This window comes from Tachysurus fulvidraco, chromosome 4 (genome assembly GCF_022655615.1).
Source record: "Tachysurus fulvidraco isolate hzauxx_2018 chromosome 4, HZAU_PFXX_2.0, whole genome shotgun sequence".
Taxonomy (NCBI): Eukaryota; Metazoa; Chordata; class Actinopteri; order Siluriformes; family Bagridae; genus Tachysurus; species Tachysurus fulvidraco.
This window is the reverse complement of record NC_062521.1, coordinates 24,580,367-24,598,022: the sequence shown is the minus strand read 5'-3', so window position 1 is coordinate 24,598,022 and position 17,656 is coordinate 24,580,367. Positions and strand designations below refer to the sequence as shown.

The 17,656-nt window shown below is 42.1% G+C and overlaps 1 protein-coding gene across 1 annotated transcript in view; it reads left to right on the top strand.

The window, feature by feature from the left end:
* papss1 (3'-phosphoadenosine 5'-phosphosulfate synthase 1) overlaps positions 1–10,218 on the top strand; it is a 33,411-nt gene extending 23,193 nt beyond the window's left edge. Inside the window, exons 11-12 of the mRNA XM_027146067.2 lie at positions 532–761; positions 9,775–10,218. Coding sequence (XP_027001868.1) covers positions 532–761; positions 9,775–9,913 — 369 coding nt within the window. The 3' untranslated portion in view covers positions 9,914–10,218. The remainder of the gene's footprint in view (positions 1–531; positions 762–9,774) is intronic.
* The last annotated feature ends 7,438 nt before the right edge of the window (positions 10,219–17,656 follow it).

Genomic DNA, 17,656 nt, shown 5'->3' with positions numbered 1-17,656 from the left:
AAGCTACTTATGGTCTGCTTCTGCTGCTTTTTTTCTCCAACAAACTTCAAATCAGTGACGTGTGCCAACAGCGTACAATTTAGCTGTAGCATTTCTGTCTTGCTATGGTGAAATGACTGACACCTGATTTTTTTATTATTTTTTTTTTTTTTCCTTCCACAAATTCACTGAGCATAAAAGCCCTTGAGCTACGAAAGACACAAATTCTCTTCTATTAGTGGTTATTTTTGCTTCACAGCAAATTCTTCTGTCACTTCACAAACCTCAGTCTCCCGAGCCAACACAAACCGAGTGGCTGGAAGTCTGAGCTCTCTGGTTGCTAAAAAAAAGAGAGAAAGTGAAGGATAATTTCTCCCTGTTTCCTTACTGGTACTTAACCACCTTTTAAAGGTATTAGTGGTCTCCTCAACCACTGTCTAATATAATGTCTTTTTTTGTTTTTGCTCTCTGTGTTCTTGTTTGTAATCCATCTGCTTTTTCTAAATGATCCACTTGTTTAATGATGGTTTCTCTGGACCTTTTTCTCCTCAGGTGCAGTGGCACTGCAGAGCCCGAATGGTAGCCGGGGCCAACTTCTACATAGTCGGCCGAGATCCAGCCGGAATGCCTCACCCAGCCACGGGCAAGGACTTGTACGACCCTACTCACGGTGCCAAGGTCCTCACCATGGCACCCGGGCTCATCTCTCTGGAAATCGTTCCCTTCAGAGTGGCAGCCTACAACAAAGTCAAGAAGGCCATGGACTTTTATGACTCCAAAAAGTAAGATCGCTCAGCGTTGCATTATTTTATTTTCAGAAAACGTTGCTACAGATTACGGCTTCTTTGTGAGATAGACCACAGACTCTGTACTACTTTTAACAATTATTAAAAACTGGCATGTGCAACCTAGCTAGCAGGTGAAGAACTCAAACAACAAAATCACCAGCTAACTTACTTTAAATTTGCAAGAACTATAGACTAATACAATAACAGGCTTAAATAAACCCAAGACATAAGTCCACTTACAGTTCTCACGGACACGCGTTTTATCAACTGGCTAGTTATCCTCCAGACAGTGACGGACCGCGTCTTTCTCTCATTTTGGCCGTGTGGCGCGCGTGCCCGCTCGCGGTGTGAAGCTCGTCCGCGCTATTCTCCGAGATGCACCTGACGGCCTTTTGTGCAGCGGAATTAATTTTTTTTTTTGGATGACCTAGTTAAGGCGGTAGGGTTTCCCGGCTTAGGCGGGCCGCCCGAACTGCAAAGTGCTGCAGGAAACCCTGAAGTTGCAGTGGTTGGTTTTATCCGACTCGGAGGATTTACCTTCCCTGGTTGTTGGGTCTTGTATGACTTAGAAGTGCTAACTGGCAGGATACGATATGTGATATGAGCTCCACCCAAAGCTGAAACAGGTCAACATTATCAACCCACATGTTAAGGCATTTATATCTTGTTGAGAGGGAGGTTTGTTGGTGATTTTCTAACTAAAGAAGGCTTTAATATGACAACCTGCTCCTTTAAGTCTCTTCATCGTGGCACATGGATGTAATTCACATGGGTGTACTTTATGCATTTACTCAGTCAGGGATCTCATAAGAGGTTTGTAAAACTCTGATCTTTGACCAACCGAAGAAGGGGATCCGTGTGCTTTCCTTTAGTGTTCGAAACCGGATCTCACTTTTAAATCCCGCCGTAACTTCCATGTGCGTTTGGCATCTTCATTTATTTACACCCAGTCGTAGCTCCAAGAATAACAGGAAACTTTTCTCCGGTACTTTGAAGTCCTCTAAGAATCAGAGCTGCCACTAATTACGGTGCTCTGGACGGGTGCTGCGGACGATGACTAACAGAAATTGTGCTGTGTAATTAATAGCGTTCTTCGCTGTTAAGCGAACCGCCTTTTTGTGCCAGAAACCACGCTGACCGAATCGTATCGTGGAGGATGTGAGAGAATGACGGCACGAGCACGACGACGGAGCGTTATTTACCGTTCAAAGTGCGCCGAAAGATGTTTCTGATCATAATTAGTTTGAATTCATATTGGCACAACTGTTAGAAATTAGGCGCAGCTCTAATCGTCTGAACGTTCTGGAAACACAACAGTCGCAATCTGTTGGAGTGCGCCGTCTTTGATGCTCGACATGCGCTTCTTGGGAATGCCAGGTCACCTCGCTCAAATCTACATGTTCTGACAATCCTTCACGTTGATGTCTATCCAGGGCTAGAATAAATACGCATATCTCATATTCTTCTGTGTTTTAAATGCATTAGGGATCAGGGATGTGGTAGCCTAGTGGTTAAGGTGTTGGGCTATCAATCGGAAGGTTGTGAGTTCGATTCCTAGCTGCTACTTCTGCGTCCCCGAGCTAGGCCCTTAACCCTCAATTACTCAGTTGTATAAAAAAAAAACAAATGTGATAAAATGCAAGTCGCTCTGGATAAGGGCGTCTGCTAAATGCTGTAAATGTAAATGCATTAAACAACTTAAAAAAAAACAAACAAAAAAACAGATATTTGTTTGGAATGGTGGAATTTTTAAACGGCAAAATTGTCTTCATGCGATCTGTACTGTTGCAGTCCTTAGGTGCCAATATTTACAGTTTAGTACCTCCATGTTACCTGTTAAATAAATAAATAAATAAATAAATAAAGAGCACCACCTCCAACACCACCACTGCCTCAGTTTATCCAATCATCATATGAGCCTAAAGTGATTGACAGCTTTTCAGTGTTTTTGAACTTTCTGATTGTATCTCAACCCCTAGCAGCCCCGCCTCTTCCACCTACCTCACATTAGTAATATAGTGATATAGCCAGTGCTCTCACCTTCAATTCAATTCATTTTTATTTGTTTAGAGCTCAGAACAGCAGATAATGGACAAGCAGGTTTACAGAAATATACACATTCAGGAAATCCATGCAAAATCTTAGATGTATCCTTAAAAAAGCCAGCGGCGACGGCAGCGAGGAAAAACTTCCGGAGACGTCTCGACCGATCTCGATCGAAAGTCACCGACACGGCAGCGTCACTTTCCGTCATGGCGGAAGCACAAAGGTTTTGAGTTGTTCCGGTTCTGGGTTGTCCAGGTTTTTCCAGGAAGGGCTGGTGTGAGTGCGGCGTCGAGATAAAAACGTACGGAATTAAGGAACGAAGCCACATCTGAGTAAACAGCTGGAATCCAGTGCTCGATGGGAACGAAAAGCTTCACTCAACACCGGCCCTGCCGATGTACGCTATAAAGCCAGAAGTTTGTGCTGACCTGATTGTGGCAACAGGAAGACCCAGAAATGGTTGTGACACTGTTGGAGACGCACATACAGATTGTCTAGATTGTCTTTGGATACTTTTGACCATGTAGTTTGTTTGACTGAGCAGCATTAAGATGCACCCGGTGCCCCAATTATAACCAATGTTTAACAATGTTAATATAACAATGTTACAATATATAACAATGTTTTATAATATAAGCAACAGTTAAAAATTATCAGCCCCGTGAAACAATTTCAGTTTCAACGAGGTCAAGACATTTCACAAAGGAATACATCAGAAATTTGTATTCCTTTGTATTTGTATTCCGGGTGTCTGCCAAATGCTGTAAATGTGTAACGGTTTTAAAAATGCGATTTTTTTTTTTTTTAGTTGGAATAAATACGGTTTGATTTCTGAGATCAAAACATCATTTATTAGAAAACGTGATCGACTGCAGCAGAAAGAAGGCAGGACTTTAAAGATGCACTGGTTCCTGTTCAAAGTTGCATTCGCATTGCTGCAGCTTCAAGAAGACCTTTTCACCTGTGGATTTATAAGCCTTGGTGATGCAAAAGGGGAAAAAATGCAAAGATCTCATTATCAAGTCCTCAGGCAAAAAAAATTACAAAGGAAATTTATATATATAGTACAGACCAAAGGTTTGGACACACCTTCCAAAAGTTTGGACACACCACCTTTTCAACAGGACAATGACCCCAAACACACCTCCAGGCTGTGTAAGGGCTATTTGACCATGAAAGAGAGTGATGGGGTGCTGCGCCAGATGACCTGGCCTCCACAGTCACCGGACTTGAACCTAATCGAGATGGTTTGGGGTGAGCTGGACCGCAGAGTGAAGGCAAAAGGGCCAACAAGTGCTAAGCATCTCTGGGAACTCCTTCAAGACAGTTGGAAGACCATTTCAAGTGACGACCTCTTGAAGCTCATCAAGAGAATGCCAAGAGTGTGCAAAGCAGTAATCAAAGCAAAAGGTGGCTACTTTGAAGAACCGAGAATATGACATATTTTTATGTCACTTTGTTATGTACGTATATAATTCCACACGTGTTAATTCATAGTTTTGACGCCTTCAGTGTGAATCTACAATTTTCATAGTCATGAAAATTTTTAATTTTTTTATATACTTTTTATTTTATGAATATATTTTTAAATATATGATTCTATTATATATTTTATTAATATATTGTATATAAATATATAATTTAATTACTTTTTTTTTTGGTGCACTTCTGCAAACAATTTTCTTTACTTCTTACTACTTCCTCTCTTTCTTTTCTGCGTTTCACGTGCTTCTGTCAAACCGATAAGGGATCTCTTTTTCTTTCAAGTAACCGAGCAAAACAATCTCCTAAAGTGTGCACAGATTGTGACGGACGAGTTTCACACCAACACTAGATCTATCACACACTGGACTCTGTCTGACATTCCCTTCTCCCTCCCTCCCTCCCTCCCTCCTCCTCTGTTGCTCTGTCTTCCGTCCTGGAGCGAGCGAGTGATTGGGGAGGGGAGCCAAGAGAGCAGCATCTGAATTTCAAAGGGCCTCACTTGGCGCCTTTGCAAATTTATGGCGCTCTGTCTGTTCCTGAACACGGCGACGCTGCGCCGGCCCAAATCAGAGACCGGCGCGGACGCTACGCTTAATTGCCTGCGATCTCCCTGAAAGACGTGTTCAAGCCAAGCTGGTTCTCATTTTACTGTATTTTAACTTTCTTGCCGGGGTCCGAGTTTGTGCCTGTTACTCCACCTCCCCCATGTCATCTACGTTACTGATTAGATTCAGGTTTAATTTGACTTGTTTATGCAAGTCCGTCTACGGCTTTGTACACAGAGCAGCTCCCCTGGGTGTGTAAAGTCTGTGTTCACAGAATCCTGGTGTGTGCTATCTGACGTTTCACACCGTTCCTACTTTTACTCAGGGTTACCAAGAAATCCTGGCTCTCTGTAATGACGTTTCACACACACTTTATTCCAAAAGCCTGCTTTAACCTTCTTATTTGCGTCTTCATGGTTTCTACACCCCTGGATAAATGCAGCACGTGACACATTTAGATTGAGGCTCGTCTCGTGCTTTCACCCAAGCGAGGGAAAGAAAGTAAAGGTCTGCTGCTCTGCAACCCAGCAGGTGTTCTCTTTCACAGCTTTACACTCTTTTTGGCTCTTTAAGGTTTGAAAAATTAGCTGAAGTTCGATATCCGTGCAACCACGAGACGGTGTCTCGAATTATGTTCCATGTTTTGTCTGCTGGAGACACTGAGCGTCTGTCAAATTCTTATTTTCTTGAATTTCCTCTGGGATGAAAAAAGTGTCTGCCTGCCTCTCTATCTCGTGTCTCTCGATCACATGCCTGTCTGTCTGTCTCTCTCACTATCTCTCATGTCGGTCTCTCTGTCTCTCCATTTATCTATCTCGTCTGTCTGTCTCTCTCTCTCTCTCTCTCTCTCTCTCTCTCTCTCTCATGTCTGTCTGTGTCTCTGTCTGTCTCCTGTCTGTCTCACTGTCTGTCTGCTTCTCCGTCTTTCTCTCTCGTGTCTCTCTGTCTCTCTCTTATGTCTGTCTGTGTCTCTGTCTCTCTCTGTCTGTCTCTCCGGTCTGTCTCTCGCTCATGTCTGTCTCTGTCTTTCCATTTATCAACTGTATCTCTCATGTCTGTCTCTCCATTTATCTATCTCTCATGTCTGTCTGTCTCTCCTGTCTGTGTCTCATGTCTCTCCATTTATCTATCTCTCATGTCTGTCTATCTCTGTCTCTCCATTTATCTATCTCTCATGTCTGTCTCTGTATTTATCTCATGTATCCGATCTCATTATTATATCTCTGTCTAAACCCTGTTCAGTTTCTGTTGCTAAGCATGTACTTGTAAGATTGTGTAACGTTGTGTAAACATGTCCTGCTCTGAAGCTGTGCAGGGTTTAGTCACAAAGGGTAAAAATGGGTGCTAATTTTGCTTCTAAATCACACGTGAAACTTTTCTCTAAATCAGGGTTTAGAAGACAGTAACCTGGGTTAAGTACAGAGTGAAAAGCATCACACACACACACACACACACACACACACACTCACACACAGTATTGTTTTCAGCAGCATCGTTGCAGACTTCTCGTTCCTGGTACAGTGACTCTTAATGAAGTATAACTCGTAGCTCTTCCCTCATCCAGATGACAGGAAGCTATGTCACTATATCAGCTTAAAGAGGTTTTTTCCCCCCTTGTAGGATATCCAGCGTGACCTGCAGGTCAGCCTTTTCACAAAACATTCTGCTTTCTCAGCGAGAGTTAATGTGAACTCCCATAAACATGGAACGGAATAAAATAGATGGTCGTGTTTTGGAGCAGTAAAAAAAAACAAAAAAAACAAATGAAATAAATCTGTGACCGTTTACACAAGACTGGTTTAAATCCCAGGTTTGTGTTTGTGTTGTGTTTTGTTTTGTTTCCTCTCCTTGGTGGCTCCGAATGTTTGACGTGTTTCAGTTACTGACTACGAAGCCATATGAAACGCTTCACACGCGTGGACAAGCGACATCCGAGCAGAGCCGCAGCAAAAAAAAAAAAAACCCAAACCACATTTTACAAATGTGATTACGGTGGGGGGAAAAATCCACGTAACTCCAGTGCAGAAGGAGCGCACGGCACGGTCTGTTTGTGTTCCTAACATCTTTCTGTAAATATAAGAATCTCTAATCTGTCACAAGCATCTTGTTCACGTCCTCGGTTCAGCGCACATGCCACAGGAGATTCTGTTTACATTGGGGTTTTATTTACCAGATATCTGAACCCCTGTTTATTTCTTTGTAGCATTTGTTTAAACAGAGAAAGTGTCTTTAAATCGTGTTTAGAGATCTCCCTCTACTCTTTGTTGCTCGGTGTTAACTCTGGAATGATTCGGTTCCAGGAGGACTTGGAGTTCCTTAAAAGTTGTAAACGATTATAAAGTTTGTTGTATAAAGGATTTCTGATACCAGTCTGAAAGTCAGGATCGGATCAGCGTCGTCGTTTTCACTGCCGTTTTTATTGCACGAAGCCGTGTCCGTTTGCCCCAGAACAGATGTTGTACAGGACACAAACTGCGACTCAGTGACGTGGTGTTTCACATAGTTTTGCAACCGTATCTTGGAAAGTGTGATTACTAAGTAATCAGTAACATGGGGACGAATATAAAGACGGTAAACTTACGGAAATGATTGAGATGTTGGATAACAAATCAAAAGGTCATGAGTTTAAATCCCAGCCCATGCAACTTTTAGCTGGATAAACGTGTCTGCCGAATGCCGTGTTATTGCATCCCGCTTTAGTTGATTTGTTACTCACTTATTGATGTTGGAAATATTCTACAGTACAAAAGTCAGTGTATCATCAAGTGGACAGAGTAGATTTCCATTAAAGGTGCGGTGCACGATGTTTGAGAAATGCTTCAGAAAATGGAGTCGGGCCGACTAACTAAACAAACGTGTAGCCAATGAGCAGAAAGGGGCGGGGCTTGTCAATATGCGTCGGAGAGAGTGTTCAGTGCCCGTGTGCGACATTAGCAGAAAGCGGTTTTAACATTGACATGGAGGATAAAAAGAAAGAAAGAGAAGAAAGGCTTACGATAAGGTAAGAAGTAGGACGTGTTAATATAGGATCAGCTTTCCAGCTCTGGAGAGAACTGAAGGAGCAGGAAGTTGGCCACATATTCACAGATTGGAGTTTCCCGAGTCAATAACTCCTGAGCTAAACGCTGTTACTACACAAATAACACCTGTTTTCTATCGTAGTAATGTAGAGAGGCAGCTACAACCGCGTTTTGTGTAGTAACAGTGTTTAGCTCTCAGTTCAGTTCTCTCCAGCGCTGGAAAGCTGAAACATTGACATGACTGATAAAAACGAAAAGCGAAGAAAGGCTTACGATAAGGCAAGAAGTAGGACGTGTTAATATAGGATCAGTTTTCCAGAGCTGGAGAGAACTGAACGTCTTCCGCGTGAAACGGAGCTAAACCTTTCACGGTGCAACACACAGTACTATAAAAACACACTTGTATTACCATAGTATTACTCATCGAGTTCATTTATTGATAAAAAATATCCCCTCGGTCAGCTGCCCCAGCAGTATGTATGTGTGGGCGGAGCTATCAAAACAAGGGTGACACCCATTTGGATTAAGGGTGTGTTTGTTTTGGTGATTTCAAATGTCAACATTGGCTTTCAAACATCGTGCACCTCACCTTTAATGTGTGAATTATTAGAAAAACCATGAGCTATCGCTTGTGTTGTCGCATCATAAATCAAATAAGCCACGTTTTTGCAGTTGTCAGCTGAAAAGCTTTTAAGTTTAATGTCACGTGCATAAAGACCGCTTTCTGTATACATCTATTAATATATACAGTGAAATACTTGTGCTATATTCGTTTGCTTTCGTATGAGAGGTTTACACCTGAACGGTTTAGTACGTTATCACCGTTTAAGTAACGTTTTGTAATTGGCTTCTTGATTAGGCTCAATAACGATCAGTAACTATGATTGGAAGGAAACCCTATTTGAAAATGGAAATACAGTGATACCTCGAGATACGACTGCATCAACATATGAATTTTTGGAGATACGAGCTGTGATTCGAACAAATTTTTGCTTTGAGATACGAACAGATTCGTGAGATACGAGCATCCGAGCCACCGCCGCCGAAACAAAGATCCCCAACAACCACGTGTGAGATACGAACATCCCAGAAATAGCTGCAACTGGTCATGCATCAGCGTTGTTTAATGACACTTGCCTTACACATTTGTGAAACATTTTAAAAGGGAGAAAACAGAAATTGTAGCAATTAAGTTCAGTTAAGTTCATTCATTTTAGTGAAAGTGTACGTACGAGACAAAATTCCTCCTAACTCCTCCGCCTGTTTACTCTTCCCTCGACCTCCGTGCGCATCTTCCGTTAGCACAAGTCGTCTGACCTCCAAGGTAAATAATCCACTTTATAGTAAAAACCAGTTTATTTTTTAAACATTGTTTTTTATTACCGTATATTTTTATACAATATTTGTCATTTATAAATACAGGTACTGAACATTTTTCATATTCAAAACACATAAAACAACTGGACTGGAATTTTGCGAGCTGGAACGGATTAATGGGATCTCAATTCATTTAAATGCTAATTGCTTTGAGATACGAGCAAGGTCAAGGGAACGAGTGAAACTCGTATCTCGAGGTGTTACTTGTAAAAAGGAACGAAGCTCGAGGCTGTTTAGGAAACTAATCAGCTTTATGGTGGTAATAGTAACTCCATTTCATGTTGTACAGCATCGTTCCACTGCCTCATTGATTATTGTACTATAACATGCTTCATGTTTGTTACAGGAACCTTAATGTAAAATATATTACCGAGGACAATATAATGACGACGCAGTTAAAGTTTTAACCAGGGACTGGGACGGTTATTCTGTCAATCTGTTTTATTAAGGCGTTTGTTCTCCTGCTCGTCTTGTTCGGTCTTTATCACCATGCCGTTTTGTTCTAATCTCCTCTTGTGCTCTTGTTTCTCACAGCCACCAGGACTACGAGTTCATCTCAGGCACACGCATGAGGAAGATGGCACGAGAGGGCGAGAACCCGCCGGACGGCTTCATGGCCCCGAAAGCCTGGACTGTGCTCAAGGAGTATTATAAATCCCTGGAGAAGGCTTAAGTCAGCAGCCGGGTGGAGAGATGAGGGCTGATGGTGGTTCTGTTACAGTGTAAAGAGAGGAAATGATGCTGCAGGGAGGGGGGAGGAGACCACGGTCCAACACGGCACCACTCAGACCTGTCAGGATTTGTGTACGGAATCATTGTCTTTAATGTTCTCTTAATGCTTGTTGTAAACTCTGGTTCTTTAAGTTTCTCTCTCTCTCTCTCTCTCACTCACTCACTCACTCACTCACTCACTCACTCACTCTCACACACACACACACTCTCTCACACTCTCTCACACTCTCACTCTCTCTCACACTCTCTCTCTCTCACTCTCTCACTCTCTCTCTCTCTCACACTCTCTCGCCACGCGCCCGCACGCGCCACACTCGCGCGCGCACTCTCGCCGCACACACACACACACACACACACACCGCGCAGCACGCACGCGCGCTCGCCCGCACGCTCACACTCCCACACCTCTCTCCTCTCTCTCTCACACTCTCGCTCCTCTCTAACACACCTCTTCTCACTCTCTCACACTCTCTCTCTCTCTCTCTCTCTCACTCTCTCTCTCTCTCTCACACACACTCTCACTCTCTCTCTCTCTCACACACACTCTCTCTCTCTCTCACACACACACTCTCTCTCTCTCTCACACACACACTCTCTCTCTCTCTCTCTCTCTCACACACACACTCTCTCTCTCACACACTTTCTCACTCTCTCTCTCTCTCTCTCATACACACTCTCTCTCTCACACACTCTCTTTATATTTGTTTTTTGATGGATTTTTTTTTTTATATAAAAACCTAACTTATTGACTCCAATGAAATTTAAAAGCGTTTTAAACGGCTTCACGTGAAGAACTTTTCAAAGATGAGGGAAAAAAACACTTGTACGGTTAAAGGTGTGTGGTCATTGATGTGTTGTGATGAAAACAAAATGAATCGTCCTCATTTTCACAGTTACACTGATCTTACCGTTACCAAACGCACGATAACGTTCACATTGTCTCAGTTCATCATTTCAGTTCATCTCGCTTTTTTTTTTATAAAGGTTTTTTTACCTAAACAATAATACAGTACATCTTTAATTAATCAGCTATTTTTGCCTTAACACAGTACCTTTTATCGGATGTAGGGATGCATCGACTCCAAGCAAGTCTCACTGCTCAGTGTTCACCGAAATGATCTGCTCTCTCATGACAGTTTTTCTACACGCTAGCAACAGTGTTCAGTGTTCACACTCGCCGACACCTCCGTGTGGCACTCTGTACTCACGATACTGTTTAAACATCACAAGATTGATCAAAATACTTGTTTATATGGAAGCTGCTAGAGTTCTTTCTCACAGATCCCAGTCTGCTTCGCTTTGATTGCCGTAATTAATCGCGAAATACTTCTTGTCAACTGTTCATTAGCGTGACGACGTACACCAGGATTACGTAATGTAGTATCGGATGTTTTGTATACCAGCGTTTTACAGAGTAAGTAAAGGAGAACAGCATGAGGCGGATACGTGATACCGGTATCTGTAACGATGCATCCCTAATCTGAGGTCATGAAACAGAGAAGGTCAAAACAGTTTGCTGAACTATGTTACTTGTCATAATGACTTCATCAGTGCAGATGTGTGCAGATGTGGTTTGGTCATCCGCACCGTTAACCGTATGTTCTTTAGTGACGTGCACTATATAGCCAAAGGTTTGTGGACACCTATAGGTCCTTGTCGAACCTCCCAGTGCTGTTGTAATATCCTCCGCTATTCCAGGAAGGCTTTCCACTAGATTTTGTAACGTTGCTGTGGAGAGCTGAGCTCGAGAGCATTAGTGAGCGCATTTGGACACATTTTGTGGAAGAACATTTACCTTTACTGTCATCTTATCCAGAGAAACATGCATTTTATCTCATGTATACATTTGAGCAGTTGGTGGTTAAGAGCCTTGCACAGGGGACCAGGAGTGGCAGCTTGGTGGACCTTGGATTTGAGCTCATAACCTTCCAATCTGTAATCCAACATCTTAACCATTAACACAGCTAACACAATCCCCCTGTATGAGGAAGAACCACCTGAAATCAAATCAAATTTTATTAGGTGTGATGGTCTAACTAAGACCGATGGCTGAAGTTCTGGACTTCATTGGCCAAGGACCGCTTAGGAGGGCATCCGACCGACACGTAAAGCAACATGAAAAGTCCCTTTAAACACAGACCGGCCTGCAAACATGGTTGGTTCGTTTAAAAGATGGTTCGTTTAAATAAGTTGCGTTTAAATAAATTGACCAGTCTATATCACAATCCTCATAAGTGCTTACTGTCAGTTTTAAACACAGCAGCTTCCTTTTTTCACGAGGGAAGTAGAGCGGAACAACAGGCTTCGTTTCCAGGTGGACCATTAAAATAAATAAATAAATAAATAACCATGTACAATCCCACCAGGAGACCGTTTGTTTGCAGACATGGTGTTCGAGGCTGAGACTAGGCGTCCACAACCCATATAGTGCATCTCAGATTCAGGTATCGGAAAGATCTCTGGTGTCCAAACCTAAGATGGATAGTCAAAAGGGTCAGCTGTGAAATAATGTCTTTTAATGATGTGAAGATGAATATGTGATTAAAACACTTTTACTAATATCGATTTCATTCAGAATTAATTCATGTTTTTGATATGATTGTCTGTAGCATGTTGTAACACACACGGTCGTTTTAACCGACTGGGATCGATAGTTTCTGTAGGTTTTTTTTTTTTTCCTCATTTCTTTTCAGTCCAGTATGTATGTGATGTATGTGGACCACTCATTAGTTTCTAATCTGTCGCTTTAACTTTTTTTTTTTTTTTTTACCTTTTCACCATTGTCTTTTATTACTACATCGTCTCCAATAAACCATTTTGAAAACTGACCTGTGAAGAAATTATTTTCTGAGCAGACTTCACTTTATTCCTGACAAGACACTCGATCCAAAAAGGATGTCGTGATCGTCAAGTAACTTTTTTTTTTCTTCTTCCCTCTCTTCTCTTTCTGATTCAAACAGTGATTTATTATTGGAAATGTTCAAATCCAAATGCTCTTCGGTTTGACTGACGGCTAACGTGTGCACCACTGTGGAAAAACCACTGCACCATGTGACACTTTTTTTTTTTGATCTAGTGTTCAACAGCTGTCGAATCACAGCTCTGGCACTTCATATTGGACATTGCTGCACATCTACACAAACACACACATACGCGCACACACACACACACACACACACGTTTGAAAGCAGATGGTTCCCAGATGTAGTCGGGACCCTTGTGAAAGTGAAAGACATCGAGATCATTCCCTGCCCTTTCCTGACTCGCCTTTCTTTTGAATACCGCTCTGCAATGTCATGGACAAACCCAACAGCATCCTTTTTTTTTCTTCTCCCTACTCTTCTCTCTCCTCAATCAGATCTCTTTCAGCCCAAAATTACAATCGAACGTTTGCCCTGGGATCACATCTGAAAACACAGCAGGAAAATAAAGAAATGCTTAGAAGCTTGTATTATCTAGTACTAAACCTAGGATTTGTTTTTCATCTTTTCTTTATGGAACAATACCTTGGATCTTGGATGAAAAACATTGGTTCTGGTGTCTGTCTTCGATCAGATCTTCTGTATCTCTGGGCATTTAAATAAAGCAGTAAATTTTATATGAAAGCATTTACGGGGAGTCTCGAAATGAAGCGGGACAAGCTTATGCTAAAGCGATTCACTATAAAGAAAATCCACCTAGAGCTTGTCATGCTTGATCTTTTCTGATGTGATGGATGTTTAGAAGTCTTGCATTTGCCTGGGTAATAATCTCAGCTTTGTTGGCCCCGGGAAACGTTTAGATGTATTCGTATGATCTGTTTTGTTCTTTTTCTTCCCCCTCCTCTCTTGTCAGGCTCAATCTTTTGCTTCGGTCTTCCTCACCGCTCTGAAAATGCAAAACAAAAACCAGTAGGTGATGCGGGCTTAGTGTTGATGTTTCCTGTTCTCATCTCGATTGTCAGATGTTTAAAAAAAAATGATAACGACTGATTTAATGGATGTGCAAACGGCTGGATCGGAGATAACAGCCGTATCTTTCTCGTGCTGTAATGGCCCTGGAGCTGTTTTCCTAGTAATAGGTTATTTTTGTTTGGTTTAATTTATTACTCCAAAGGTCCCGATCAAAGCGCCAGGGTCTTTTGGAATGGATTTTTATTGTTCACTGAGATGTTAAGAGGAAGTTTTACACACTTGGTGCCTGATCAGTTCAGTGCTTCTGATTCAAATTGTCTTTTAAGCAGAAGAACTGATAGGAAGGCCGTGAGCTCAAATCCCATGTCTTCCACTGCTGGGCCACTGAGTACGACCCTTAACCCCCAATTGTTCAATTTGTAGTTTTATAACTACAAATAAGTGTCCTAATAAGTGTCACCACTTATAAGTGGTGATCTATTCACATGACAAATTATATAATTTAATAATAATAATAATAATAATAATAATTAATAAATAAATAAATAAACAAACAAACAAACAAACAAACGTACTTTTTTTTTATCAAACCCATATCAATCCCGGAAGTGCTTGTTCATAATCATCTAAAATTTGAAGGTATCTTCAACCAGTAATATTCTGTGTATCCCGATAAAAGGGAACAACGCACTTAACACACCGAAAGCCAAGTGTCCTGACTCAATTATGGCCTGAATTATGGAGCAACTTACAGTTGGATGAAGCAGATGATGGGTATAAACTTCAAGCAATGGCAGCTTGTTAGTTCTGCGTGTTTAACTCCTAGCTTAACCACTGAGCCACCACAGATATTCCCGTTAGCATGCCTATGCCAGCTTAGACGGATGTCTCATGCTCGTCTGTAACTGTATCTGTCATCTCTATTCTAGCTGAGTATAGGATTGCTGACAAATGATCACTATTTGGAAGCGGGTTCCCAGGTAAAGCGTTTCGTGAACGTGTTTTGTAAGTGACCTTAAACCTCAGGAACAATAGGAATAGAAATGGCTTAGAAGAATTGAGGATATTTCCCTTTTCTGAACCACGTCTTTATCCAAAGTCCAAAGTTTAGTTTTTTGCTTCTTACGCTCGTCTCTGTATAAAAGGGATTACACCGATTCGCTTGAAGTCTGTATGCTGTTATGGGGCAAAAAGGGCAATTTTGTACACAAGAAGTGAGATACCCCTATTTTAGAAACGTCTCATCATGTAGGTGTTCTCCATGTTAAATAAGAATTGTCAGCATGTCTCCATTGCACAGCCATGACATGGACCATCAACCCTGTGTGGTATGTTGAATGACCTCATCTGCCTCTGTGATGCGTTGAGTTTGAAAGTGCATGACCTGCTTGATCTGCTTTTAACTTCTATTCCCCCATCTGGTTTCACTTTTATTCAAAGCCTTCCATTAGAATGCTACTCTTGTCTGTAAAAAGACAATACAGCAGTGTCCATCAGATTGTATGCAGAGCAGAGGCAAGGGCTTTGAAAAAATACAGAGTGACCTGTCATCCTTTCTCAGTCGTAAATGAAGCCCATACCGCCTTGGCGACTCGTGTATTCTAAAGAGGTACGGTGTAAACTGGGATACGGTGATACCCTGGTTGAGTGGTTACTCAACTATACCATACAGTGTTTTTCATCCTCTTCCTGGCCAGATACAGCTAATACAATCTTGACTTGAGAAATATCGGCTAGCCCTGATATTACAAGCCTCTTCAAGCGACACTCGAGACCGACCTCCCAAATTGTCAAAATCCCCAACAAGTACAGCCCTTGTCTTTAATCTGCCACTTTTGTAGGTGTTGCATATCAGACAGAGATGAGACCGAGACAGGGGCCTGATATAAAGGGATCATGCGGATATAAGGGTATCATACATCAAATGCAGAAACTAGGCCTGCTTAGATCAAAGAGTCATCTGGTTTGTGACAAGCCTGGGACCGAAGACGCCAGATTCTCTTGTGCCCGAGGGTTGAAGGAACTGACAGTTACCCTTTTCCCCTCCTGATTTGGTCCTTAAGGGTATAGTTGCTCACCTTTTGAGTGACATCACACGGTGCCAGTGTTCCGGCACAATGCCACCTACCTGGATGCTTGATTACAAGGGCTCGTTGTGGATAGATGCTAGTTATATGTGAGGTTTCTCCTTGGAGCAGGGTAGGATTTCTTGGCGCATCTTCCCACTTGTCCAACCCTGCTTGCTTCTGGGGATGTTCTACCCTGTGGAGTTGAGTTGCAATCTCAACTTCTATCACTTTTGACAGTCTTAATGGCCTTGATTAACTAGATCAGGTGTATGTTAGGCCTAAAATTTGGCATGTTGGTAAAGCTCCAGAAGAAAGATTAGGTGATTGCATGCTAGATCAGCCAAGTCTTGGTCACAGAATCTTACATAATCATTGCTGGAGGGAAGTCTTGTCTTTTTATGCATCATTGAATGGATTGTTTTTGACATCTTCTGTTTCGATGGCACAGGCAGTGTTTCACTTGCAGGTTTAAGCATGTTATCTAAGCGTACATTAATTAATTCTGGTGTACGTTAATATTCAGTAGTAATCATAAGTAAGTTGAAGGTAAGTTTATCCTTACAGACTGCAAAGGCCTGTGTGACAGTAATTAAGCTTCTCTGACAATTGTATTGAAGTTTTAGATCCTTAAGGCCCTGACATCCAACGTACAATTTCCCTCATTTATAAAACTCAGCGTTTGAGAGTTAAAGGCCCAGCAGAAGCAGCTTTTTGTCCTGGTTTTGGGATTTGAATTCACAACCACCTAATGCTGTAACCACTTTTTTAATAGTCAAGTGTGTGGGTGATGACAAGTGACAAGTGACGTGACATACGGCTAAGTATAGTGACCCATACTCAGAATTTGTCCTCTGCATTTGACCCATCCAAAGTGCGCACACACACAGCAGTGAACACACACACACACACACCGTGAAGCAGTGGGCAGCCATTTATGCTGCGGTGCCCAGGGAGCAGTTGGGGGGTTCGGTGCCTTGCTCAAGGGCACCTCAGTCGTGGCCGGCCTGAGACTCGAACCCACAACCTTAGGGTTACGAGTCAGACTCTCTAACCATTCGGGCTTCCCCCCAATGGTGAATGGGTATGATGGGTAGTGATTAACTGTCAACCTAGATCTAAATGATTTCATGATCATGTGGTGCATTAAGGAACTGCAATGCACCTCAGGATTTCCTGGTTTCATGGTAAAAGGTTCTGGTTTCTTAAAGGGCTTGCACATGGGCCCTTACATAAAAAGGAAATCTCCTGCAAGGTAGAACCTTTCAGAGGAACAAAATGAAAACCCATTAAATTTGCAAATGTAGTCATTTCAAATGGTGTATGATGCATTCAGTTAGTACACTGCTAGCAAGTGTACATGAAATGCACAGAAAGTATATAATTAATAAGATCGTTTCCTACGTGTACTCCGGTTTCCTCCCCCGGACCAAAGACATGCACGGTAGGTTGATGCCCGATGTCGCCTGAGATACGTAGGCACAGGCTCCCCGTGACCCGAGAAGTTCGGATAAGCGGTAGAAAATGAATGAATGAATGAATGAATGAATGAATGATGTAGTGATTGCGATACAGTGGTGCAGAGTCACCGATAGACTCTAGTTCAAACCTGACCTAAGGTAGCCAAGGTCCCCGTAGTCTGCATGGCTTTCCTTTCTTGAGCTTCGTCACACTTCCCAAAAACATGCCATTGGGTGGAATGGCTACAAATCTATGTAAGTGAAA